Source organism: Capricornis sumatraensis, chromosome 10 (genome assembly GCF_032405125.1).
Source record: "Capricornis sumatraensis isolate serow.1 chromosome 10, serow.2, whole genome shotgun sequence".
NCBI classification, from domain to species: Eukaryota; Metazoa; Chordata; class Mammalia; order Artiodactyla; family Bovidae; genus Capricornis; species Capricornis sumatraensis.
The window spans coordinates 52,848,722-52,876,250 of record NC_091078.1 but is presented as its reverse complement, the minus strand read 5'-3'; the positions used below and the strand labels follow the sequence as shown (position 1 = coordinate 52,876,250).

General features: G+C 50.7%; 1 protein-coding gene across 1 annotated transcript in view; it reads right to left on the bottom strand.

Annotated features, from left to right (window-relative positions):
* Positions 1 to 1,177: 1,177 nt before the first annotated feature.
* The window catches only part of TRIM71 (tripartite motif containing 71), a 61,151-nt gene continuing 34,799 nt past the window's right edge, over positions 1,178 to 27,529 (bottom strand). The window contains exons 2-4 of the mRNA XM_068981605.1: positions 13,171 to 13,338; positions 7,025 to 7,159; positions 1,178 to 2,629 (exon numbers count right to left, since the gene is read on the bottom strand). Of these exons, the coding sequence (XP_068837706.1) occupies positions 1,178 to 2,629; positions 7,025 to 7,159; positions 13,171 to 13,338 (1,755 nt within the window). The remainder of the gene's footprint in view (positions 2,630 to 7,024; positions 7,160 to 13,170; positions 13,339 to 27,529) is intronic.

The window sequence follows — 27,529 nt, the reverse complement described above, 5'->3', positions numbered from 1 at the left end:
CTAGGAGGAGAAACACCTAGTGTTCAGAGAACCACAATCAACCGCAGTCTGGGGGTCCCTCGCCTGTGTCTCACGCTCCCTGCTGACCGACTCAGCACATGCACGCCACCCACTCATGTCCACGCTCCGGTCCATGCCTGAAAATCCTCATTTTGAGAAGGAGGTGACTTTTCTTCTTCCTTCAAACGTATTCTTTATAACCAACAGCAAATGAAAAATCACTTAACTTCTGAGAATACTTTTAAGCAAAAAGCCTGAACTACATCTATTTATCAGAAACCAAAGTGTGAGAAGAAAGTTCTTTGGGAGGTGGTTTTGCTATTTTGGTGTAAGGTGGTTGTACTCTCTCACACACACACATACACACACCCCCTCCCTCAGAAGAAATAAAGACTGCACACCCTAAAAGAGGAATGGTCAGCTTTTCTCGGCTAGCAAGCCACAGCCACATCTTCTAGGAGTAAGAAAACATGGTGATGATCAGGATGAGAAACACACTGAGGTATACAGGGAGAACACAGGAAAGTTCTCTGTTGCAGCATTAAAAAAAAAAAGGAAAAAAAAGAAGAAGAAGAAGAAAAAAAAGATTTTTCCCATAAAGACCAAGATCACACAACACAACCTAACCCCATAAACACAGTATTCTTAAGAACACAAATACTCTACAATTAAGAATCTTAAATCCTATTTCCCCAAGTTTTATAGTTTTTTTTTCCTTTTCACTTAGTAGTTTTCTCATGTTTCCTTGGCTCAATCTACAGAACGCACCCCACCGCACACATCCAGTGCCCCCCCACCAGCCACAGAGATGCTAGGCTTGTGCGTGTCACATCCCATGGAGAGGGGAGGGAAACCCCCACTGAGCGAGTGTGGGAGGAGGCAGAGGGCCTGTCGGAGAAGGAAATGTAAAAGGTTTCTGAGGTAGATAGAGATATCACTTCACAGGCTCAATCCCTGCAGAAAAGAGAAGTACATTCATCTGTAAAAAAATAAAGGTGAGGTAGGACGTAAGCAATGTTGTACTTTTCTTGTTGTCTTTCAAACAAAAGCAAAAAAAAAAAAAAAATTTTTTTTTTTCCCTGAGACAGTTTCTTCTTTGAAATTCAAAAGTGGGGGAAAGAGACAGAGAGGACAGATGGATACGCGCACCCCAAACACGGAAGCCCAGGAAACGTGATTAGAAGATGAGGATTCGATTGTTGCCGAAGTCCACCACGACGATCATCCCGTCCGGCGTGACCGCTATGCCGGAGGGCCGGTCCATCTGCCCGAAGCCACTGCCCTGGGCGCCGAACTTGCACAGGAAGCTGCCGTTGGGCTCGAACATCTGCACCCGGTGGTTCCTGGAGTCGGCCACGATGATGCGCCCCTCCTGGTCCACAGCCACGCCCTGCGGCCGCAGGAACTGCCCGTTGCCCGTGCCCTCGGAGCCCAGGAAGCGGGCCGACTGGCAGTCCGGGTGGATGACCAGGAGCCGGTGGTTGTTGAAGTCGGTGACCACCAAGTGGCCCTCGTGGTTGAAAGCCACGCCCCGCGGGGAGTCAAAGTGTTTCCAGAGAGCCCCCTCGAAGCCGTACTTATTCAGGAAGACCCCGTCGGGCCCGAACAGCTGGACGCGGTGGTTCCGCGTGTCTGAGACCAAGATCTTGCCCTCGGAATTCACCGCCACGTCCCAGGGGTAGTTGAACTGCCCGTTCTTGGTGCCCTTCTCCCCGAACTTGAGGAGGAACTGGCCCTCGAAGGTGAAGATCTGGATGCGATGATTGTCCTTGTCGGCCACCACGATCCTGCGGGAGGCATCGCACGCCACCCCGGCAGGCCGGTCAAACTGCCCCGGCCGGGAGCCCAGGGTGCCGAACTTGTGGTGGAAGGTGCCGCACGGCTTGAACACCTGGATGCGGTTGTTGCTGCGGTCGGCCACCACGATGTAGCCCTCCTTGTCCACGCTCACGCCCCACGGGCGGCAGAGCTTGCCGTCGCTGTCGCCCTCGCTGCCGAAGCTCAGGCCGGGCAGCCCAATGCCCACGTAGCTGCGGCCAGACTTGACCAGCACCTTGAAGGGGCTGTTCTCGATGTGCTGGTTGCACAGGGTGACGGACACCAGGTGCTCCCCCTCCAGCTGCGGCCGGTAGCTCACCACGTAAGTCCCATTCTGCTGGTCGCTCACCTCCGCGCCAAACAGGTTGCCGTCGGGGCCCAGGACCACAGCCGACATGAGGTCACCCCCCGACAGCCGTGGCTCCCCGTCGTGGTCGTAGCCGATGACGGTGAAGGAGGCCACCTTTCCCTGCAGGGCCCGCTTGAGGCCATCGCCCGTGGCCTTGGTGAGCGGCGCAAAGGCCCCGCTGCTGACGAAGCCGAAGGACTTGATGGCGAGATACAGGGCCTGGTCAGGGGGTGTGAACATGACCCGGTCGTCCTCCTGGGGCTGCAGGAGGCTGCGCACGGCCTTGAGCTCCTGTGCCTGGGCCAGCATGCGGTCCCGGGCCAGCAGGATGTCCAGCGCCCGGCCCTCCTCCAGGACCTGCTGGACAGCGCTGATGGTGCTCTCCAGCTTGTTCAGGTTCTGCCGCAGCTTCTCCACCTGCAGGTACAGTGACTTGGCCTTCACCTGGCGGATCTTCTCTACCTGGAGGGAAAGGTGAGAGCCAGAGAGAGGACACGGAGGCTTAGAAGACAGACAGAAAGCAACTCATCGGCTGACACACTCACACACCGAGGGAAGCCTCAGACTGTGGGGCTGCAGAAATGACTGGTCTCCACGCCCCCAGCATAGCAAAATGCAGACAGAGGAAGGCGGGGGAACTTTCCCTGGTCACAGGCGATGACTACAGAGACCTGATGGCTAAACGTAATGACTAATCCTGGACTGAGGAAATGCTGCTCTGAAGGAGGGAGTAGGACTTCGCTGGCGGTCCAGTGGTTACGACTCTGCGCTCCCTGGTCAGGGAACTAAGATCCCACATGCCTGGTGGTGTGGCTGAAAAACACCAGCAACAAAAACCTACTACTGCTGAAATGTGACTGTGGACTAGACTCAAGATTTGAAACCAGTGTCATATCAAGACTCAACTTCCTGGTTTTGATTAAGAGGATGTCCTTGCTCAGAGGAAGCGAACATTTAGTTTGTAAAGGTGCCGAGTTGCCAACATTCCAACTTACTCTCAAATTGCAGGCATGTGCACACAGCTCGTGCACGCACACACACACGGACACATGTGCACACGCACATACACACACTGACGAAAACAGAACAAGATGTAAATCACGGGTGAATCGGGATAAAGCATACACGGCGTTCTTTCATTATCCCCGCAACTTTTCTCTAAGCTAGAAATTAGGGACTTCCCTCTGGTGGCCAGTGGCTAAGACTCCATGCTCCCAATGCAAAAGGCCCAGGTTCAATTCCTAGTCAGGGAACTGAATTACACATGCTGTACCCACGAGTTCACATGCCACAGCTCAAGATCTCATGTGCTCTAACGAAGACCAGTGCAGCCGAATAAACAAAATATTTTTTAAAAAATGTCAAGTGAGAGTTGCTCAGTCGTGTCTGACTCGTTGCGACCCTGTGGACTATACAGTCCGGGGAATTCTCCAGGCCAGAATACTGGAGTGAGCAGCCTTTCCCTTCTCCAGGGGATCTTCCCAACCCAGGGATTGAAGCCAGGTCTCCCACACTGCAGGCAGATTCTTTACCAACTGAGCTATCAGGGAAGCCTTTAAAAAATTAAAAGTTAACAACAGCCATATGACAGAAGTAGACGTTTCCTGATCACCTCCACTGCACCAGGCGCTAGAGATACACGTGGCCAACAGAAAACACGCGCCTCACCCCACTGAGCTTGTAATCTGAAAAGAGAGATACTAAGCAAGCAATGAAAGACAGAAGACTAACTCAGACAGTGCTAGGGGTTAGAGGGTACACACAGTGTGATGGAGACTCACGAGGAAGGTCTGACTTAGTCTCTTGAAGGTTATTTCTCTTTCTCAACATACACACACACACACACAATCACCAGGAGAACCCTTGTGTGTGGAGGCAGTATAAGGAAGGATTTGGTGAGCATCTAATTCCAGAGTACAAACTAATCCCCCCTCTGTTTCCCATCTTCATTGTTTTCTCTGTTCACAGGTTTTAGAGATTTTTCAACAGGGAGCCTAAGAGGCCCCACACCCCAGATCTGGAGACACGACCTTTGTTGGCAACTGCTGGCCTGGATTACCTCCAAAGGGGCCTCTAACCCTAAAATGCTGTAGTATGTAAAAACATGGCTTCTGTCCTGTTTCTGAGGGTCCCAAACCACACTATTAGGGAACATGGGATTTTTGTTTGAGTGATGAAGCAGCCATTTCTCCATTCTTTCAAACGAAATAACTTGAGATTCCTCTAAGTGTTTTGCTCCGTGAAGAGAACAAACCAGCCGCCCGGCTAGTCTGCGCTGTTCTGCAGAGAGGACCGTGACTTCTGAGTGCCTAACTGATCTGAAAGCCACAGAGGGTCTATTTTAGAATAAGGGTTCACTGGAAGAAGAGCTGGATTTAATCTGACTTCCCCTTGCGGGGTGGATAACATGATTCTGAACCCAATTCCTGCACATTCATCTGTCCACTCTGGAAGGATGTGCCTGCAGAGAAGCCCAAAGGTGTGGACCAAAGAGAAACCACATCCTCTGTTGTCATTCTGGACCATTATCTCTGGGCCTCGGTTCTGATTCCTCAACTGTGTGGCTGTAAATATGTAAGCCACAAGAAAGGAGGTGTATCCAGACACGTAAAACTGGGTCACCCAGCACTCAAGTATTTTCAATAACCAAGATGCACAAAAAGAAAACGTTATACAAAGGTGCCCAGGCAGGAGGAAGCAGAAAACTTAGTGATCAGTGGAGAAGGCAGACCTCCCCAGGATCTGGGGCAAGGCACTCCAGCAGAGAGCAAAGATGAACAGGACTGCTGTGTGTCCAGAATGAGCAAGCTGATTTTGGGTCATCGAAGAGTGAGTTTTTAGGCAAGTAAACAAGAAGCTGCTTACATGAAGAAGAGAGACTCTGCTTCCCAATCTGCTTCTCCTACGGTAAAGCGCGTGCTCTCGAGTGCTCCTGAAAGAGCACTGCCCTGCGAGGGAGGAGGATGCAAGTTGGGCCCACCAGCGGGAGGGGAACTAAGGTGAGGTCTGCAGAAACCCCCGCACACAAAGGCCTTTTCATCCACAAATCCAGAAGAGCAAGTTTGTGGCAGAGTTCACCACAGAGCTCTCAGGTTGCAAGAAGGGGGCCCTTTTCGGTTATAATTACCATTCGTGGGTGGCACGGGACCGGCAGACTGGGGGGACATCAGAGTGTCTGAAAACTGTGGCAGGCCCACAGAGGTGCCCGAATAAACCGTGTGAATGGACTCTTGGACCATTTCTACCCGAGGACTCTCCTGCCAAAAGGGAGCGGAGCCATATTCCTTGAGAGACCCAAGCAGGCAGAAAGCAGACAGGAAGGGGCAACACAGAAGCCAACTCAGCCTTCCAAAAGGCCAGCACGATTCACTGTTTCAGGGCACAGGAAACTGACGAGGATCATTTTCAGAAATCAAGATGCCGTCAGACTGCCCTAGTGGCCCAGCGGACAGGCATCTGCCTGCCAGTGCAGGGGACACGGGTTCAATCCCCGATCCAGGACGATCTCACATGCCTTGGAGTAACTAAGCCCGTGCACCACCACTACTCAGCCCAGATCTAGAGCCCACGAGCTGCAACTACTGAATTCAGGCCGTGTGCCTAGAGACTGTGCTGGGTAACAAGAGAAATCCCCAAGCTGCCGGGAAGAGTAGTGCCTCCCCCCCCACCCCCCACCGCCTACAACTAGAGGAAGCCCCTTAGCAGCAACGAAGATCAAGTGCAACCAAGAACAAATAAATAATTCTAAAAAGAAAATCAAGATGCAATGAGCCCAACAAGCACCACACACCCAAGTACACAATTTACATAAGGTCTGTATAGTCTTTGCTGGCATCTTTTTTCAATTTTTTTTCTGGCCGTGCCAAATGACACGTGGGGTCTTAGTTCCCCAACCAGGAATGGAACCTGCGCCTCTTGCACCGGAAGCACAGTCTTAACCAGTGGGCCACAGGGAAGCCCCTGTGTAGTTGCCACTGTGGGTTCTGAGACAGCAACTGATTCCAGTGGAACTGGCGTGAGGCACTGGACCCTCTCAAGGCTCCTGCCCTTTTCTTCCTGGGTAAGGGTGGAAGATCTGACAAGAAAAGGCTGCTGGGGACGTGGGCGGGACGAGTCACCTCTCCGGCTGATGTTATCTAAACAGCACACCAGCGAGCTCTGCGCTCCTTCCTGCTCCAACAGGAAGAAAGGGCACACGCGTTCACTGCCCCGACATGGAAAACTGGCTTTCCACAAGGCGTCAGGAAGTCCCGCCAGCCAGGGCACCAACTCTAAGGATGTGTCCTAGCAGCCTGCTTTCCTGATGGCAGCCTCCACTGTACTCTTTCTGCCTAGAATTTTCTGTTGTGTCTGCAATAGAAAACCCGAGCCTCCTGGGACTCCCCTGGTGGTGTAGGGGGCGCGGCTCCCATCCCTGGTTGGGGAATTAAGATCCCACATGCCAAAAAAAAAAAAAGTGTCAAGAAAACCCAAGACTCCATCCAATCTCAGGGACCTGCCTACTTCTGAAAGGAGTCTTTCTGCTCGGAGGGCACCAGCAATGTCTAGACACGCCTGCATCTTTCTGCGAGAAAGAAATGGCAACCCACTCCAGTGTTCTTGAGAGAACCCCAGGAGAGAACCCTTGGAGAATCCCAGGGACAGGGGGAGCCTGGTGGGCTGCCGTCTATGGGGTCGCACAGAGTCGGACATGGCTGAAGCGACTTAGCAGCAGCAGCAGCATCTTTCTGCAGACTATTCAAAAGTCGGAGCCAGGGTCCAGGGGATGATATCAGAACACTCACTGTCCTGCTGTGGCTCACAGAGGACATGCGGCCGCCGAGCTGGCCCAGGGTGGGCTGGGGCACCCCCAGTTACCTTCCAGAGCAGCTCACACTCCCGCTCCTCCAGCGCCTTCTTGTGTCTTGCAGTCACAGCTTTGACCTCCGACTGTACCACCTTTGCCTTCATCTCCACCTGCTCTGCCACCGTCTGCGCCTGCTCGATGCTCAGCTGGAAAACCAAAAGCCATCTCAGAGCACGACAGAGACCTTCATTCCCCACAGGCAACACTTACGGCTGCTTCTCCTCAGCCCTGAAAAATGAATGCTGTGGGCCCCCACCCAGGCCTGGTGGGCCCCATCCTTGGAAAGAGAGCAGGCGTTGGGAGAAAGAAGGGATTCTGTCTGATATGTAACTGAAGGAGCTGCTGGGCAAGGGCTGGGCTTCTTTGTATGAGAAATGGCACCTCCACAGTGAATGTCAGGATTGTTAAAGAGATAACTCCGACACAGTGAAACCACTATAGCTGGGTTGCAGCCCAAAACCGGGGACTGAGGGTCAGATGTGAAATATATGACTCCAGGCACCTGAGGGACTTCCCACAGGCTTTCCGGCCCGGATCCCTATCTGGGGGAAACCCCGAAGGCCAAGCATATCCCTGGAGGGAGGCATGCCACAGGCTACAGCCGAGCTCAGAAGCAACGCCAAGTACAAACTGGGAACGGTGTCGCACCCACCTGAGAAGCCACACCTGTGGCCAGACACAGCTCGCCAGAGCCCATCCCTGCCCCCACCACGCCCCTACCCTGTACCACCAACCCCCAGTAAATCAGCCCGTTTAATCAGACGTAGTATTGCTCATAAAAAATTAATCCAGACAGAAGGCCTGGTGTTTTCATGAATATTACATGATGTGTCTTGAGAAGCCACAAGGATTGGAGATACTGAGGTATTAAATCAGGGATTCCAAACCGACTGCTGTGGCCCAGATCAGGAGGAACCCAGGGAGCCTTAAGGGTCTGGATCCTGCCTGGGCTCAGCAATCAGCTGCAGATGAGCCATCAACCATGTGCCTGGCACAGGAGGCTTTCTGGAACGTGGAACGCATCCACGGCTGGCGCCCGTCCTGGGTAAGCCAGGCTGGATGGCCGTCCTGGGGCTCAGAAACTCAGGTTCGTTCAGATCCCAACTCCACCTCCTACCAGTTTCTAAGGTCTCAGACGTGTTCCTGGCCTTCTCCAACTTTGGGGTGAACGTGAGAAAAATGCAGAACAATACATGGCAAGAGCTGGGTCCAGACCCTGGCCTGGAGTCAAATATGGCTATTATTAACAGTGCCTAGCTGATAGCCCCTGCAACAGGGGCGCAACCATCCTCTCCCTTCACCCCACTTAGCCACATCACACAAGCAGGTAGACCTATTCGCACCTCCTCCCTTGAGATGTGATCCCATCCCACTTAGCCACATCATACAAGCAGGTAGGCCTATTCACAGCCCCTTCCTTGAGATGTGATCCCACAAGCGACACTCAGCACACGCAACGTGGTGCGGTCACCACCACTGGCTCCAGAACAACATCTTCACCCAAAAGGAAGCACCCAGGCCCCTAAAGCAGTCGTTCGCCACCTCCCCTCCCTCTCCCCAACGGCATCCAACACCTACTGTCTCTCTAGATCTGTTTATTCTGGGTATTTCAGACAAATGGAATCAAACAATACATGACCAACCGTATTTTCAGGACCAGGCTCTCAGCTAATCAGTTGTGACAAGGGCTTCCCTGGTGGCTTAGCAGTACAGAATCTGCAGGGAACGTGGGTTCAATCCCTGGGTCAAGAAGATCCCCGGAAGAAGGGGATGGAAACCCACTCTAGTATTCTTTTTTTTTCCCCCCCACTCTAGTATTCTTGCCAGGGAATTCCCTGGTGGAATATAGTCCATGGGGTCGAAAAACAATCAGACAACAACTTAAGAAACTAAACAACAACAATCAGCTACAATTCATTCAGTCACTTATAATTGAGACCCCTAACTGACCACCCTTCACGCTCAGTTGGAAGACACATTAATGGCATGGGAACCCCATGCAGCTGCCCCCAAACCAGACATAGTGGACATCCCCAGGAGGCCTAAGGACCCACTGAGTGGATCGGGGCTGGTACCTGGCTGATCTGGATGCCTCACAGGCTATCCATGGCCTGGGATGGCTTTCACCTCCAAAATCACCCCAAGATTCCAAACCTCAGCTCAGATGTCACTTCCTTCACTGAAACTGGAAGTAGAGAATACCAACCCATGACTGCAGTGGGTTAAACATCGTCCTGCCAAAATTCAGATGTGCCTGAAACTGCAGGAAATGACTTAACTTGGAAATAAGGTCTTTGCAAATGTTACTATTTAAGATGAGGTCACAGTGGACTAGCCTGAGTTCTAAATCCAATGACTCTTACCATACAGGGCTGGGGGAAAGTGAAAAGTCACTCAGTTGTGCCCGACTCTTTGTAACCCCACAGACTGTAGCCCGCCAGGCTCCTGCCAATGGAATTCTGCAGGCAATAATGGAGTGGGTTGCCACTGCCTTCTCCAGGGGATCTTTCCAACCCAGGGATCGAACTCGGGTTTCCACCTCTGTGGGCAGATTCTTTACCACCTGAGCCACCAGGGAGGCTCAGAGGGCCATGGGTGGACAGAGGCAGAAACCGGAAATGATACAGGTTCAAGTCAAGGCAGGAAGAAGCAAGACAAGGTTCTTCCCTAAAGTCTTTACAAGGAGCACAGCCTTAGTGATACGTTGGTTTCTGACTTATATCGTCCAGAACTGCGAAAAAATAAACTCCTATCGCTGTAAGTCACCCGGTTTACAGCAGCCCAAGGAAACTAATACAGCAGCAGACAAGTTGAAATAGATGGATGTATCCAAATTACCCCAAAGAGAAAGTCAAGACTGATCAATCAAGTAAGTGTGTATATGAGCAGAGATATAACAGAGTCACTAGCTTTCAAAACATCTCAGGTTTTCAGTACAGACTGATTCAGAAAAAGAGAAACCTCACTAGACATTTAAACAGAGACGATTTAATGCAAGGAATTCGGTTGTACAGGAAGTGGAGACCTACTAGGGCAAAGAGCACCCTGAGGATTCAGTTCAGCAGCTACCACTCCCTGCTGTCTGAGAACAAAGAAAAGTAGGGGTTACTGGGACCCAGAAGTGTGGAGAGGGACACCCCAGGGCCCAGCTCACTCTGGGAGTGGCAACAGCTGGGAACTGGAACCAACTTCTGCTACCAGGAGGGGAAAAGAGCTGCTGCTGAGAATAGGAAGTCAAAAGGAAGAAACAAGGTCCTTTCCCCCACTTCTAGATACGCTGTTTGAAACACTGCAGCCCCTGCCTCAGATGGCATGACCACGAAAGGGCGGGTTGGCATACCAATAATGGGTATGCCCTGTTTCCAGAGGTACTGGGTATTAATCAGCACAGAGCTGATATCCTCGTCTATATCACTGAGCCAACCATGCCTATGTCTGTAACATTTTAAAATGCCTCCACGATGGTAAGCAAAGGCATCAAGCTGCCTTAGGTTTATATTAATGTCATATTACTTACCAAACTGATTTCCCATTAAAATCAGAAGAAATGGAAATAACAGGTGCACATTCCTACAGGGCAAGAACTGGCCGGAGGGCAGTGACCACCATCCACCCCTTGCATGACAACATGGACAGTGAGGGTCTGGTCACCCCCCACCTTACCCTGTCTCCTAGCCAGGCTGCTCTCAGCATCTCCTCCCCTTGGATTTGGCCCTCCTACCCTAGGATAAGAAGTATTTCTTCCATTTTCCGAACAGGTAAAATTGAAGTGAAGTGAAAGTTGCTCAGTCGTGTCTGACTCTTTGTGACCCCATGGACTATACAGTCCATGGGATTCTCCAGGCCAGAATACTGGAGTGGGTAGCCTTTCCCTTCTCCAGGGGATCCTCCCGACCCAGGGACTGAACCCAGGTCTCCTGCACTGCACAGGCGGATTCTTTACCAGCCGAGCCACCGGGGAAGCCCAAGACAGGTAGAAGGGGAGCCAAGCTCTGGTTGTAATCTGAGTCATCCCCATTCCCAAAGTCATAAAAGCTCGGCATGAAGAGACCAAATGGATCTTTCTTCTCCAAATCCTACACAACGTTCAGGCAAGCACTGCACTCCAAGGTGTGCAGACCAGGATGTGCTTAACTAGTTCCCATTATCTACGCAGAGCATATGAAGGACGCAAGAGGCAGATGGGTTGGGGGAAATGGCAGTGGGTGAAAGGGTTGGGGAAGCTTGGAAAACAAACACTTGACAGTAAAAAAGAAGTGTGCACCATGGCGGATTCATGCTGATGTACAAAATCCACCACAATATTGTAAAGTAATCCTCCAACTAAGATAAATAAATAAATTTTTTAAAAAAGAAAAAGAAGAGGGACTTCCCTGGTGGTCCAACGGCTGGGACTTTGTGCTCCTGATGCAGGGGGCCTGGTTCGACCCCTGGTCAGGGAACTAGATTCCACATGCCAAAACCAAAGATCCTGTGTGCCGCAACTAAGCCCCAGCACAACCCAAAATAAATATTTTTAAAATAAATAAATAAGAAGGAAGGAAAGAAAAGGGGGGCGGGGGAGGGAGGAAAGAAGAAAGATCACCGAACAAGCATGGCACTTGAGAAAAAAACATTGCCTTCAAATGTTAACAGATTCAATCAAACACTTGAAGTTGAGGAGCTCAATCCGGGCAGGGAAGTCAGTGATGCCAGCTGACTGTTGAGTGGCGGCCACTTAATACCGAGGAGAGTCTGAGGCCAATCTGGGTTTCACTGAGAAGAGTGCCAAAAGCGATTAGTGATGTCTGCATGGAGAATGGTGGTGGCCTGATGACAGGTATTTAAAGTGGCCTGATAGTCAGAAGATAAGAGAGAAAAGTGTCACCGATAAAGGCCACCACAGCAGATATGAGAATTACTGCTGTATCTTTAGCGCACTGAGTATCTTTCAAACTATGATTCATCTTAACATTGTCAGTGGGCTTTTTTCCTTTCTTGGTTGTATACAAAATAAATGTGTACCTTATGATTAATGGCAACTTAAATGTGATGAAAAAGGAAGTAAAGAATCAAGGCTGTCTTATGTGGAAAGCAACTGTATTCCTGATCCAAACTGTGGTTGGCCCCAGGGAAAACCTTTATGAAATTCTCACATTACATTTGTTGTTGTTGAGTTGCTAAGTTGTGTCTGACTTTGCCACCCCTCAGACTGCAGCCTGCCAGGCTTCCCTGTCCTTCACCATCCCCCAGAGTTTGCTCAAACCCATGTCCATCAAGTGGGTGAGGCCATCCAACCATCTCAGCCTCTGCCATTCCCTTCTCTTCCTGCCCTCAATCTTTCCCAGCGTGTTGTACTTTCATGAGTCAAGTGCCTTGGCTATCAAATAACCTGACTCGGCTGAAAGATTACTTCAGTATCACGTATAGAAATGTTGACAGTTGCGGAGAAACTTACTAAAATCCTAAACCATCCTTCTTCCCTGAGCATGATCAATTCTTTAGCATCTCCCTCCAAAAGTCTTATTTTAAAAAATAATTCACATCCTCAACAGTTTCCTATTCAATTTCTGCTTGAGGATTAGTAATGTTTGACTTCCAAGCTTATCCTGCCAGACAAGGAAAACAACCTGATTTTTTTTATTTTCCTAAAACCCTGGATCAGGCAACACTATTATTATCTATGTAAGCGAACTTCCCTGTGTCCCAAAGTTACACGTATCCCTTCCTACATGACCTTATTCAGCTCCCGGGGAAGTTTGAGATTATGAACCTTATATAAAATTTCCCATGCTCACTTATTTCTCACCTGTAAACCAATCTGGGTTGCAAGATGAGGACAGTCTTCCTACAGTTCTGACTGAAGCAGGCTGATGTCCATTGGATTGGGGCGGGGGGTGGGGGAAAGGCGGGAGAGAGGAACTTGGATGGGAAGCTTGCCCCGAGCGGCTAGTAACTCAAGCCACATCACTGTCATCTTCATGAGACTGTGAGGTCTGCATGCCCTGCCCCTCCGCCCTCATGTGACTGCCGCTGCCTGTCACGTGGGCTCATCGGGGTCACTGTCCCATGGCACACCCAAACATCTGCACACATCTGAAAGGGGGGTAGGGGGTGGGGAAGGTTTTCTGTGCCAGGAAGAACCAGGGAGACGGGTGAAGGGTGGGGAGGGACTGACCTGGATGGCCTGGCGGCCTTGCTGGGCGTCGGCCAGCAGCTGGATGGTGAGGGCCCGCGAGTCCTGCAGCGCCTCCTGGAGGTAGACGAAGCTGTGGCCGCCGTGCCGGCCCACCGTGCACTCACGGCAGATGGGCACGGAGCATGTGTCGCAGTACAGGTGCAGCACCTGGGGGCCAGAGAGACGCAGGCGTGAGCAATGCGCGAGACGTTCTGCGCGCAGACCCCCACGACAAACATGCACCCCCCACAGGAGGCGGGGGCGCCGCAGTCCACCCTGAGGTCAACCTGCTCCCCTCCGCTCCCGACACAGAGAAAAACCAACCACTTCCCCCGTTCTGCTCGTTTCATTCACAGCCATGCCTGAGCCGCCTGGAAGATCAAGAAAAAAAATGATCCTCCTGCCATCAGACTTCCGAATCCTAATCTAACCAGAGGAAGTTCCAAGAGTATGTCTCTGTGGTCTGAGATGGGTGGCCGGAATGAACAAACACATGAAGTTTCTCTTGCCATTCCAGGGAATGGAACTGGGCTGGGAAGCCAGGCGGGGGGCCAGGATCAAACACCCACCCACTACAGCCCGCTGCCACCTTCCCCATCAAGAAGCACTTAAGCAAGGTGAGGGCTTCCGTTTCTGGAACGAAGGCCAGAGGCTCATGGTAAAACCAGCCAGCTTCTTCTCTTTCTCTTTCCCGCCAAGCTGTTCCCAGGAGCTGACCCTGGGAGGCAGCCGGTGCTTGACAGAGCTGCTTTATGCCAAGCTCTGTGCTGCCCTGGGGCCCCCCCAGTGCTGGGAGGGGCAGAAGGCTTGGTACAGCCTCCACCTGCTGATAAACGCCCAACTCTCAACAGCAAAAGCTCCTTGGCACGGGGCCAGTCCCATCGCATCCCTCCCCAGAGCTGGCCCTCAGCACCACTGTCTGTAAATGTTTGCTGGCTTGCTTACAAGAGCAGGGCTTCAGTCTGCCTGTTACACCAGGGGGCGAGGGGAAGCCAGCCAACAGGCAGGGAAGCAGTTTGTGTGTTTGGTGGCAGGGGGTGCTTTCACATCTGCAGCACTCAGTGCCCAGGAGAAGAGGCCACACAGGTAGCAAGGGCTGCTCCCAACACACAGGGTTCTGGCTACCCCGTCCAGGGCACAAAGCACCTGCCAAGGCATCACCAAGGGGCTAAGACTCGGGACCAGGAGATTCTGGAAGCAGAGTATTGTGAGATGGAAGAAGAGATGGGGGTTGCCCTGAGATCCAGGAAGTTCCTATTACACTGCAAGGGCCCCGGTCAGCTCGCAGCATTATTTACTGTGGGTGGAGCAAGTCCATTAGGAAATGATGCCCCCAAGCGGCTGTCAGGCAAACAGCCCTCCACTCAGAGGAGCACGTGACCCAGTAGAGATTAGGGTGCTGCTTCTGTCTGGGATCCAAGAACAGGAAAAAGGAAAGACTAAGGATATCAAATTCCTGCTTGGAAGAAATCGCTGTGATCCGGCAAGTTTTCTGGACCCCCTTTCTCAGGCAGGAAATGTGATCGGGTTTGTAACTTGTTGAGGGTACTTCTCCAGAAGTCGAGTCCAGGAGGCATTTGCTTCCGTGAAGGCCAATTGCTTTTTGAAAAAGGCCTGCCATTCAGCGATGTAATCTTTCTCTATTTGATAAATTTAAAATTCTCAAGCCAGCCTGAGATCTAAACCAAAAAACTGCTAAATAAATGTAGGGAAATTCCTGGATGCTGTGTTTTTACAAAGTTCCACTAAAGCGTTTCCCTGGCCTGAACAACATCCCTCCCCTCTGCTCCTTCCATTTGTCACGGGAATAAAGGGATCACTCCTGCTAATGTGAAGTGTGAAAACCTCCCAGCAGAAGGCTCCCTCCTCTTACCAAACAGCTAAGCAATCTTCTCTTCACCTCTGCTCAGGATCCACCTATTTTTGGGGGCGGGGAGGGGGATGGGGGGTACTGGCGGCACACGTGGATGACTGGTGTCTCCCTGCTTTCTTAGATCTGTGGGCTCCTGCCAAGCGGGGAAGAACGTTAGGCTGTCAGCCTGAGCCTGGCACTACCACCTGCCTGCCAGGATACCTGCTATCCAGTCACCTGTCTCGGCTTCAGTTCCTTGTATGGAGCGCGTGGTGTCTGACCAGGGACCTCAGAAAACCCCTTCCACTCCAGAACTCCCAGGAACCCTATATCTCTGGGCACTCAATGCCACAAACCAGAGAATTCTGGGCTGAGCCAGAAGCCAGCCTCCAGGTGCCAGCTGTTCAACTGCAAGGCATTAAGGTGATTTTTCTGGGCTTTTAAGTTTGCAAACTCTGGAGTATACATGCATGATACGGTTTGGGGAAAGAGATCCCACAAACGGTGGGTTTCAAAGGATCTTGCAGGGACTTCTCTGGTGGTCTCGTGGTTAAGACTCCAAGCTTCAACTACAGTGGGCTTGAGTTCAATCCCTGGTTGGGGAACTAAGAGCCCACGTGCTACAAAGTGCAGCCAGAAATAAACAAATAAACAGGATCCTACGAGCAGCGAGGGAAGAAAAGAGATCCTAGGCAGAGAGCGGAGGCCCGCAGCACTTAGACAATGGGCAAATGGGGGTCCTGGGGCATGGCCCCACCTGACAGTGTTTCACATGGGGTCAGTGTAGCTCTAACATCCTCTGCTTTTTGAAGTGCCAGTGCTGCTGCAGTTCCAGGCTAACTACCGGTCAGAGGGCTGCGGGTGACATGAACAGTAGGGAGGACTTCCCTGGTGGTCCACTGGCTAAGACTTCTGCTTCCAAAGCAGGGATGCAGGCAAGGGGTCATGGGTTTGATACCTGGAGGGGGAACTAGGGTCCCATATGCTGTCTGGCATGGGGGAAAAAAAAATTTTTTTTGAGAGGAAGGTAAAAGCAGAGCCCCTGCAATGCTTTCATTCAACTGTTGATTTTTTAATTTATTAACTGAAAGATAACTGTTTTACATTATCGTGTTGGTTTCTGCATGAGTCTACTGTAGGTATGCATATGTCCCCTCCCTCTTGAACCTCCCTCCCACCCCCACCCCATCCCACTCCTCTAGGTTGTCACAGAGCCCCGGCCAACTATGGATTTGTTTTTCATGAACACACTATCTAAAACCAAAAAACGCGATGATCACATACCGTAAACTTTCTATTAGGGTAAAACTTTGGAGGGACATCACTCCATTCAGAAGCTCCACATCTCACTCGCCTAACAGGTTCTAAGGTCAAAACCCAACAATTTTGGACCCTGTGAGACTCAGTGAGCAGGCAGGGTGCATGTGGGTGTGCATCGGTGCAACTCTCTCTGAACCAGCTTATTTAAGGTTATTTTGAAAGAATAAACTGGAGGGCTGTTCAGAGGGGCCACAGGCAGAAAGAAATGTGGCAGAGGCCATGAACTGTGGCTGGGGGGGAGGGAGGGAGCAGGCCTCTGGCGGCAGGAATTCCAGGGCCTGAGCTGCCCCTTCGGGGCTTCCCGGGCAGATGCTCGGACACGCCCCCTCCCCCCCACATGGCGACAATCTGGCTGCCCCAGCTGAATGGAGCAGGCCTGACCTCTGACCCTGCAAGTGACCACCCTCTTCCCTGCCCCCAGCTTCCAGAACGCCCCACCCACTGCCTTCCTCTCCCAAAATTTCTAAAATACCAGGCGGAGACAAAGACCTAGGAATGTGGGCCCAGCAGGAGAGGAAGGGGGGAGGTTAGAGAAAAAATAAATAAAAATACCAAGCAGGCAGGTTTACCGTAGGCAGGGCTTAAATTAAGTGCTCTGTTAATGAACAAGACGGCGTGTACACGGAATCTACTGTTTTATACAACGTGTGATCCAACAAGGAACACACACACTCACACTCACTCTCTCTCTCTCTCTCTGTGTGTGTGTGTGGAACTCCAGGTTAAAACACAACTACCCACATCAATGAGAAGGATACATGGAAAGGATGAAGGGGGCCTCTCACTGTCCAGATGCCCCGACTGAAATAACAGCAACTTATTTTTGGAGATTTTTTTGGCAGCCCTTAAAATGAACTGAGGACACGTGGCCTCCCACAAACTCAGGCGTAGACAGGAGGAGGTCTCCAGCCGCCCCTCCAGACACTGGGAGGCTACAGGGGGAGGCGGGCTGGTGACAACCAGAAGCCTTATCTGTTAGTGACACTCAGCAGCCTCTCCTATTAAAAAATGGTAAACCACGTTCAAGGAGTCAAGTCAAGCCACGAAACCAAGAGTCTTCAACAACACGGAAACCAAGCTTTCTGTGACTGGGGGAAAAACAGACGGGGAAACCAGGGCTCTCAAATCCGCACAAGCTGTCCTGCATCCCAACCACGTGCGACCAGCCGCAAAGCTGTGGCCTCAGGGAGCCTGGGAAGTGAAGAAAGGAATCTTGGACCCTCCTTCGGACATCGCCACTGGCTCAGAGTCCAGCGGGGGACTAGCTACCTTCTTATTGGGGGAAGAGAGTTGGCAACTTCTCAAAATTATGTCCATTTTTAATGCAAAAAATACAAACTTTAAAAAAAAAAATCTGTCCCAAGAGCTCGGTTGTTTCTGCATTTTTATGTAATCATCCAAAAACCTGCTATATTCTAAGACACAAATAGGAGAGCATTACACCAGGCTTTTTCACTTAAGTGTATTAACCTGGAGGCTGTTCTGGGCCCAGCTGCCTATTTTACTGCTGTGTTACGTTGTCTGTGGATATACCGCGACTTATTTAATTAGTACCTGCTGATAGGATTTTAATGCTGTTTCCTGATTCTGGAAAACTCGCAAGCAACGCTGCAGCGAATATCCCTTCGTATTGCTCTTTACAAAGCCCAGAAGTTTCTGTTCGGTAATAGATTCAATTGCTACTTCGACGTATCAGAAGGAAAAAAAAACCCTACTTGCAAGTGCGGACCCTACGCAAGGTCTTCTGGAGTTTAATAACTTGACGTCAGAGTCAGCCTCCACTCAGGTGAAGAACAAAGGTGGTACAAGTGTGTCCCCGAGACCAAACCTCTTATCTGAGAAACAGAGATACACACACAGAGAGAACAAATGCAAGGACCCTGAGAGCGGGTGGGGGTGGGATGAATCGGGACTGACATATATACACTATTGATACTGTGTATAAAATAGATAACCAACGAGAACCTATTGTACTGGCACAGGCACGCGACGTTCTGAGGTGCCCTAAATGAGACGAAGTCCACAAAAAGGGGGATATATGCAAACACACAGCCGATCCACCTGGCTGTACAGTAGAAACAAACTGTAAAACAGGTGTACTCCAATGAAATTAAAACACACACACACACACCAAACTTACACGGAAGGCCAGTGGGGATGGACACCAGTGAGCCGGATGACATGTGGCTGGGAGTACAGGTCCACTCTGCTTGGCTGAAGGGAGGCCCCAGAGGAGAAGCAAGAAAGCAAGGCTGGGGTTTTCAGTGGTTGCCAGATTTCCCAAGGGTGGAGGGGAGTGAGGCCACTTGGGATAACTCCAGAGGCGAACAGTGGGAAAGGTCTCGGGTGGCATAAGGAGGAGGGACTGCCAAAGCTGCCATCCAAACACCAGTGAAATGAACACAGGGAGTCCCCATACAAGCCCAGAATCCCATTCTGCAGTCCCCCCAAATCCAACAGACTCTGAAACCAAAAGTTCCTATGTATGCTGTGTGGCAGCAAAAACTGAACTGGCGTGAAAACGATTTCTAATTTTTATCTATACCATTTAGGGTGGGTTTTCATATAGTTCACCAAAGAACTGCTAATATTCATTATTTTGTGGTGCTGTTTCACAGTATAAACTTTCCAAAATCAGAAACGTTGAACTTCAAGGCACATCTAATCCCAAGAAAGAGGAATACCACCAGCTCTAACAACCCAATTTTTTGGGGGGTGGGGTGGGGTGGGGTTGTGCTGCACTGCTTGCAGAATCTTAGTTCCCCAACCAGGAATTGAACTCAGGCCCTAGCAGTGACAGCAGAGAGTCCTAACCACTGGACGGACCACCAGGGAACTCCCAGCTCTGCCAGCTTTAGACCACATGTGGTTGCTGGTGCCAAGGGAAAGCATAGTTCAATGATCACAGAATATCCCGTGTGGCTCGTTTGAGCTTTCTGTGCCACTTCAAAAGCCACATCAAAATCCCTTTCCTATTTTTTCAGAACAAAAGAAAATTTTCACACTCCCAATGACCATTGGCTGCCCTCTTCCTTCCTAACACCACCCAACCACCAGCAAGACCCAGCTCCCCACCCACAAGGCTTCTTCCAAGTTTCTCTTGCTCCTCTTCACCTGCTCTCCTGCTTGTGGGATCAGGGCCCAACACCCCAGAGTCAGGCACATCGGATCTCCACTTTATATCCCTGCATTTACATTTTACACTTTATATTTCCTATCTCAGGGTTCAACCCCAGGAAGAACCCTCCCTGGACACACAGCTTCTACTATCAACACATACAAAAGCAGAACCATGGCCTTTTCATGAAAAGCCACTGGTAACTAGACAAGTAAGTTCTATTTCTACAGCTGAATGACTGGATTTGGCTGAGTTTACCTGCGGATTGCTAAAAGGAGAAAGAACTCAATTTGGGGCTCATAGAACTGTCAAAATTATTTTAAGAAGAATGAAAATGCGTTCATCCTGGAAGGAAATCACTCTTCCTCTAGCACTGAGGCCCCCAGAAAACAAGGTCACTCTAGGCGGTAAAGCACGCAACACCTTCACCCAGAGTCACAAGGAGCCTTACAAACATTCTCTATCACAGCCCCCTCCCAAAACTAAGGTTCCAACGGCAAATCTGACTCCTAGAGGCGGCAAGAAAGACGTATAACCCACGTGTGTGTTTTTCTAGGATCCTGATGATACTTGGAGACTGCAGCTAGGTGGTGAGGGCAGGAGAAAACCCCCGAGAGAGCTCTAAGGGCAGAGCTCGAGATGCCTAGAAAGAAAGGAAAAAAAGCAGGCAGAAGACAGAAATTCCCACATGGAGCTACAGCCAGAATTTCTCAGTGCTTTTGTGAAGTCCAAAAAGAAACATGAAATTTGGGACCTCCCTGGTGGTCCAGTGGCTAAGACTCCACACTTCCAGCGCAGCGGACCTGGGTTCGATCCCTAGTCAGGGAACTAGATCCCATATGGTGCAGTCAAATAAATAGATTAAGAAAGAAAGAAACATGAAATTTATAAATGTATAATCAGGATGTCACAGAATACTCAGTGTGGGACAATACATAAGGGAACTCCAGAGATGAACTGCGACTCTGCTGTCTGTTCACTTGTGATACCCAGGAGTACCCAACCCTCCCTAGGCCTGCCCAGCTGTACTCAGGCCCTGCCCCCGTAGGGGGCGTCACTGGGCGCCTCCGTGGGGGCCTGCAGCCATCCTACTTCCTCAGATGATGCTGATAAACAAGTTATCCACCCAAACCCTGTCTACCTCTGGGGGTGCCCAACCTGCAACAGCTCCTTTGCTCCTGGTCAGGTTCCCAAAGCAACCAGCCTGAGGCACCTTCATGGGCAGCCACGCCCGCCAAGGCCAGCAGGGTTGACTGCCCACAGTTCTGCGGTCTCCCTCACTCCTGGAAGACTCCAACAGTGGCCTATGGTCAAGGAGCATGTGACACTCCTGTGCCGGGGGTTTCTTCCAAGAGACCCAACTTGCAGGACATCGAGTGGCACTCTCGAACATGCCAGAGCTGTGTGTGGGGCTGCTGCTTACCAAACAGTTTTTTAGCAAATAAACTTTTTACTTAAATGAAAAGTGGGTTATTCAGACATTCTTCCAGTTCGAAAATGAAAACAAAACTTCCCTATCAAGTATTGTCCACACAATGTAATACTTTTAGCAGCAAGGATCCATTATTGATTTGTGCCACCATACAGATGCTTAGTGGAAAGAGCTGGAATTTAAAAAAAAAAATCATATACTGTGTAATTCTATTTCTTTGAAGGCAAAACTAATCTAAAGTGAAAAAAAATTAAAGAAGTTACAGGTGAAAACGGGTGTGGTTGGAAGAAACTCGAGGGAGATGTTCTGGAGTGATGGATGTTCCTATTATCTTGCAGGAAGGAGTGCATATACGGGTGTACGGAACTGTCAACATGGGGCCTTCCCTGGTGGTTCAGTGGTGAAGACTCCCTTGCTTCCACTGCAGGGGGCACAGGTTCCATAACCTGATCCAGGAACTAAGGATTCCACATGCTGCGGAGCCAAAACAGTTAAACTGTCAAAATGTATTTATGTCAATACAATACAACACAATACCATGAAGATTGGAGCTAAGCCTCTGTACGAACTCCTCAGAGCTAAAGACCTAATAAATACGCCCTGAGCCCATAAATGAGCTCCTCCAATGGCCCCACATAATTTACTTCTAATAGGTCGCTACCATGCTTCCCACAATGTTCCCATTAGGTATTATTTTTCCTTTGCCCTCCACTATAAATATTATCTTAAGTTTAATCTCACAAGAGGCAAGTCAGACCAACTCCCTGGAGGCTTTGATAAAATTAGAACCCCGAGTCCGATTTACAGCCCCACAGGCGGCCGGCGGTCACACAAAGCCGCACGAAATCCTTAGTGTCCCAGCTGCCGCCCTGGCGCGCACCTGACCTCTGATGCGCTAATGAGTGGCCCAGGCAGCTTCCAGCAGCAAATAAGAGATCGGTCCCAGCAAGGGAGACCACTGCCCGTGGAAAGATTTTCAAGCCAGGCACAAGAAGATAGATTCTGACACAGACACACAGCTTTCCTGTTTGCCTCTGAGGTAGAAAAATCAAGGTCCAATTTTAATCTGCTGTGTTCTGGACCAGATTCGGGGAGGCAGAGGGGCTGACTTTAGGAGATGGCCAGACTTTGTAGGTGGCTATGTAACTCAGCCCTCACCTCTTAAAAAACTGCATGACGCCATGCACCTGAGACCGTTCACCCCTTGAAGCTGCTTAAGGGGTCTCAGTGGCTGCTGTGGCTGAGACCACGTGGACAGGTGGACATAAAAAGCAAGGGAAAAGCACTCATCTCCAGAAAGGAAGCAGAAAGTAAGACTCAAGTAAGGGGCCTCCCTGGTGGTCCATTGGTGAAGAGTACCCCTTGCAATGCAAGGGAGGTGGGTTTGATCCCTGGTGAGGGAACTAAGATCCCATGTGGCTGCAGGGCAACTAAGCCCGCTGGCCACAACTAGAGAAGCCCCGTGCCGCAATGAAGACCCAGCGCAGCCAAAAAAAATAAAAGGCCCAGATAAGAAAAAGAATTCAAGATGAAGGTTTTTAATTCTTCCTAGTAAGCCGTATCTCGGGGCTTCCCTAGTGGCTCAGGGTAAAGAAACCGCTTGATAACGCAGGAAACTTGGGTTTGATCCAGAGGAAGAAACGGCAACCCACTCTAGGATTCTTGCCTGGGAGATCCCAGGGCCAGAGGAGCCTGGCAGGCTACAGTCCATGGGGCCACAGAGAGTAGGATTCCACTGAGCATACACGCACACAAGCCGTGTCTTATCCCTCCAACACAACCAACAAAAATGTTCCTTCCTCTCTTCCCCCAGCTGGACAAGTCCTGTTACTTTGAACTGAAAGCCTTCTGGACTCGGCTGTCTGCTGCCTTGGGCAAGACAAGACAGGTCCAATGCTGGCCTTCCCAGTGGCTCACTTCGACAGTCACACCTGTTGACGATTCTAAGGGCCAGCTAACCTTGTCAAGCACTGCCTCCAAATCAAGAGGTTAACCAAGTATTTACTGCTCTACGCACCTTGTTCACAGGCAGGAATGATTTAAATTGGAAAGTGGGGACAGGGCAGGGGAATGTTCCTGTAGGGGGCCCAGATTTGATCCCTGGTCAGAGAAATAAGATCTCACACACCAAATGTCCAAATCAATTAAAAAAAAAAATTCAAATAGGGGAAGGAACCCAATCAAAGAGGCAGCAGATGGGACTTCCCTGGCATTCTAGCGGTTAAGACTCCATGCCTCCACTGCACAGGTTCTATCCCTGGTCGGCAAACTTAAGATCTGGCATTAAAAAAAAAAAAAAAAAGTTCAAGAAGCACTGGATGGCCTCTGTGAACTCTCTCGGTGCCAGTGAGGGGCGACCCTTGGCACAGGACCGGGGCAAGGGCTCCCAAGCCTCACATTCTGGTGACACTCCTTAAAACCACCCCCATCAAGGAAAGCATCAAATAGAGATGGACAGACACACTCCTCGACCCCTGTGACACCTCAGGAATCACAGCTCTGTGACCAAGAGCAGAGGGACTTCAAAGCGCAGCTCCAGCGCAGCAGCTGGAGGTGATAGGAAAGGCCTATGTCTTATCAAGACATGGATTTCTTTCTAAAACCCTTTTCAAGTCAGCACTTTTAGACAGTCAATTTAAAAATCGCACTCTACTTGGACTCCAACAGGAAACTTAATCCCACCATGTGTTAGTCGTTCAGTCGTGTGTATGACTCTTTGTAACCCCATGGACTGTAGCCCTCCAGGTTCTTCTGTCCATGGAATTCTCCAGGCAAGAATACTGGAGTGAGGTGCTATTTACTTCTCCAGGGGATTTTCCCAACCCAGGGACTGAACCCAGGTCTCCTGCATTATAGGATTCTTTACCATCTGAGCCACAAAGCCCCACGGCCACCCCTACAAACGCAACAGGGCCAGGCCAAGCCAGGAGACCAGCTTTATTTCAAGAGTCACCTGTCACCCATGCAGGGCTGGGAGACATGAATAGGACCCTGATTCTGTGATCCAGGCGGTTTACAAGGGTGGGTATTACCCGCCGCCCCCCATCCCAAGGGGAAAATCCAAACCACAGTGAGCAATGCAGATGTGAGGCCAGCAGGAATGTTCACTCACATCCTCTATCCCACCAGTGTGCGTGGATCCCGTGGGCTGTGGTCCTAAGGAAGCACTGACTACAGCAGGATTTGACAAGGAGCAGGGGAACTCCAACACAGGCCAGCGGATTTCAGGCAAGGAAATGCCAATTAACAGAAACAAGATGCAATCAGAAAACAAGATCATCCACGGGGGACCCTCCAGGTCCAACCATTAGAGTCCAGCTCCTGTTTAGAAGCCTGAATTCCCAGGATCACTCACCATGTGTGAATGAAGGTCTAATGAGAAAATAACGATGATGAGAAATAATTCTAGCCTCAGAAATGGACCACGCTTCCTCAGAAACCCCACTTGATTCCAACAAAGGAGGCCTGCGCTTCACCTCTTTGCACTGCACCTGTGTGCTGTTCAACAGAATTAAATGGATGGCCCCACTGACCCTGACCCAGCAGGTAATGCAACCAGGAGGTACAGGAGGGGAGGGGGCTGTGCCTCCTCAGCATCCCCTCCCCATGCAGAGACTCAAGGATAAACTCCAGTTCAAAGGCCAGACTTGACAGGGTGGAGGAAAGACAAAATGCACTCGCACTGAGCTGGGAAACAATCAGGTGGAGGGTTGCGTAATCCAAAGTTCAAGGCAGACAATAAAGGAACAGTCCTTAAAGAGGTCTCCCCTTGGGTTTTTACACTGCTGACTCGCTTAGTTAGTTTGGCTCTGTGCTGAGATCGCTGGGAGAGAGTCACCCTTGCTTTGGCTGGCACCTAACCAGCTGAGATGCAAGGCCAGGGAGATGCAGGAGGCATTTGTCTGTGATGGATCTTCAAATTGCTGTCAGTTTTTATTTTTGGCCATACTGTGCGCTATGTGGGATCTTAGTTTCCTGACTAGGGATCGAACCATCACCCTCCTCTGTGAAGTCTTAACCACCAGACTGCCAGGGAAGCCCCAAACTGGTGTTATTTTGAACTTCTGGCCCCAGGTGGGTTTTCCTCAGCCCTTCGACAGAAGAACCCACTGCACCTAATACTCCAAGGGCCTTCCCCAAGTAACAGGCCCACCGGGACGTGTCAGGCTGGCCTGTCCACTTGTCCCCCTGCTCTCCCTGGAGTGAACTTCATCGTTTCAGAGATGGAACTAATACAGGTGGTCTGTAGTCTCTGAGGCCATGACGTCTGCATTAAGTATGCAGTGTTTGCCGATTTTTTTAAGAAAACCATTTACACTGGATTTCAGACTCTGAGCTAAGAGCCTTATGAGTTAAAAAAAAAAAAAAATCAACTCAAGAAGCTTCCAGTCTCCTAGAAGTCTTGGGTGGTCAGCCTGGGGAGGTCATGGTCAGGCTGTCTAAGTGTGATTATTAACAACGGCCTCTCACTCTCAAAAATGGCCCAGTATGAAAACCCACTGGACAGGATCAGTAAGACAAATGGGGAATTAACCAAAATACACGAGGGCAGAGAGGAAAGACAGCCATTCAGAGGAGTACAAAATCCCCTTAGGATTTACTGGGGTCACATGGCCTAAGGGTGAGGCAGGTAAGTCAGAAATGACTTTTTATGGGGTTTCCCCGGTAAGCCAGCGCTTAGGACTCTGTGCGTCCATTGCACGGGGCGCGAGTTCGATCCCTGGTGGGGGAACTAAAATCACACACAAGCTATGAAGTGCAGCAAAAAAACAAACAAAAAAAACAGGGACTGAGATGAAAGATTTACAAATCCAATTAAAAAGAACACTATGAGCAGAAGCACACTTTTCTTGGCCTAGGTGCAGGGAAGACCCTGGAGCAGACTGAAGGAGAAGTTAGCTGGGAGCTCAAGCACCAGAGGGCACTACACGGAAGGAGGCCAGGGCACAGCCTGGGGCCACCTTTTTGTTGAGAAGTCCGAAAACCCGGGATCAAATATTGATGTGGTCCTTCCTTCTCCAGCTCTTTTGGTTAAGCGGGCTCACTGTGCGTTTTCCACCCCCCAAGGTGGGGAAAGTACATTTCATCTCACGGTTGGTAGTGAAGAGTTCACAAGTGTATGAAACCCAGATGCAGTTCTAGCAGCGAGGAAAGGGATGGCGGCCTGCCTTGAAGGCGCCAGTTAGGTCAGTGAAGAAAGAAGCAAGGTAAATCCAGCTCCAGAATCCTGTCTGCAAGGCTGGCTGTGTTTGCAAGGCAGGGCTGATACGGGCTGCCAAGCCCCCTCCCATCGTCAATGACCTTTCTCCAGGGCTGTGACTTTCTTTGCCCACTGAAGGGAATATTTACACAGCCCATAAATACAACCGGAAAAAGCAGGCTGGGGACTTCTCTGGTGGTTCAGTGGTTAAGACTCCATGCTCCAAATGCTGGGGACCCAGGTTCTATCACTGGTCAGGGAACTAGATCCCCCATGCTGCAACTAAGACTGGGGCAGCCCTCCACTCTCAGACCAGCCCCGTTCAGTCCCCACCAACAGAGGTCATGTGTTCAACAGGAATGCCCAAGGCAGGCATGCCTCCTCACGACACCTGCTCCTGGGATCATGCCCTTTCCTTCCCCTCAAAGAGGGGACAGCCCACCAGGAGGGGCGATGAACAAGGCCCACAAGCTCAGGAACGGGGGAAGAAAGTGAACATTGGGCCGCGGGTGGTAATCTCAGCAGACTTCCAGGAGGAAGGGGAACCTAAGTCTCAAAATGCAAACAGAAATGGGTGGGATAAAAGGTCCACACCAGGGGGATGCTGGTAGAGAAACGCAAGGTACCTTCTCACTCCACTGCCCACACTTCCACTGCTCCCCTGCGTCTCCTCACGCAGAGTCCCTTCTGGGTATTTTTTAAATCTTTTCTTTTTTTTCCATTTATTTTCCCCTGACCATGGATCAAACCTGCAGTGGAAGCTCGGAGTCTTAATCCCTGAATGGCTAGAAGTCCCGAGAGCGCCTCTTAGAGTGAGAGGCACTGCCCCTTCTGTGAAGCCCTCCGCGGTTCCCCCTGCACGCCTGGGCCCCCTCAGCCCGCGGGGCTTCACTGGGCTGTCCTGGACTCCTGGCTGCTCCACCTGCTTCCCCCTGCTTGAAAACCCTCCTCCTCGCACCACCAGCACCCAGCTGCCCCCGTCCCTCCTCAGTTCCTGCCAGTCAGGATCACTTCCTCAGACAGATCCTTCCCCTGACTACTGGCACTAAGGTCCTGGGTCCCTGGCTTCCTCTGAATTCTTTTTTTATTATTATTTTTTAAATTTATTTCTGGCTGTCTTCCTTGCGGCGTAGGCTCTTCTCCAGTTGCAGAGAATGGGGACGACTCTCTAGCCGCAGGACGCAGGCTTCTCATTTTGGTGGCTTCCCCGGCGGCAGAGCGTGGGCTCTAGGGCACAGGTTCAGTAGTTGTGGCGCCCAGGCTTAGCTGCTCTGCAGCATGTGGGATCTCCCTGGGTCAGGGATCAAACCCGTGTCTCCTGCACTGGCAGGCAGGCTCTTTAACCACTGAGCCACCAAGAAGGAGAGCCAGAGGTCAGTTTTAAAGAAACTCCTTCCCAGGCGGTACTGTGTACTCTCTGAGCCACCAGGGAAGCCC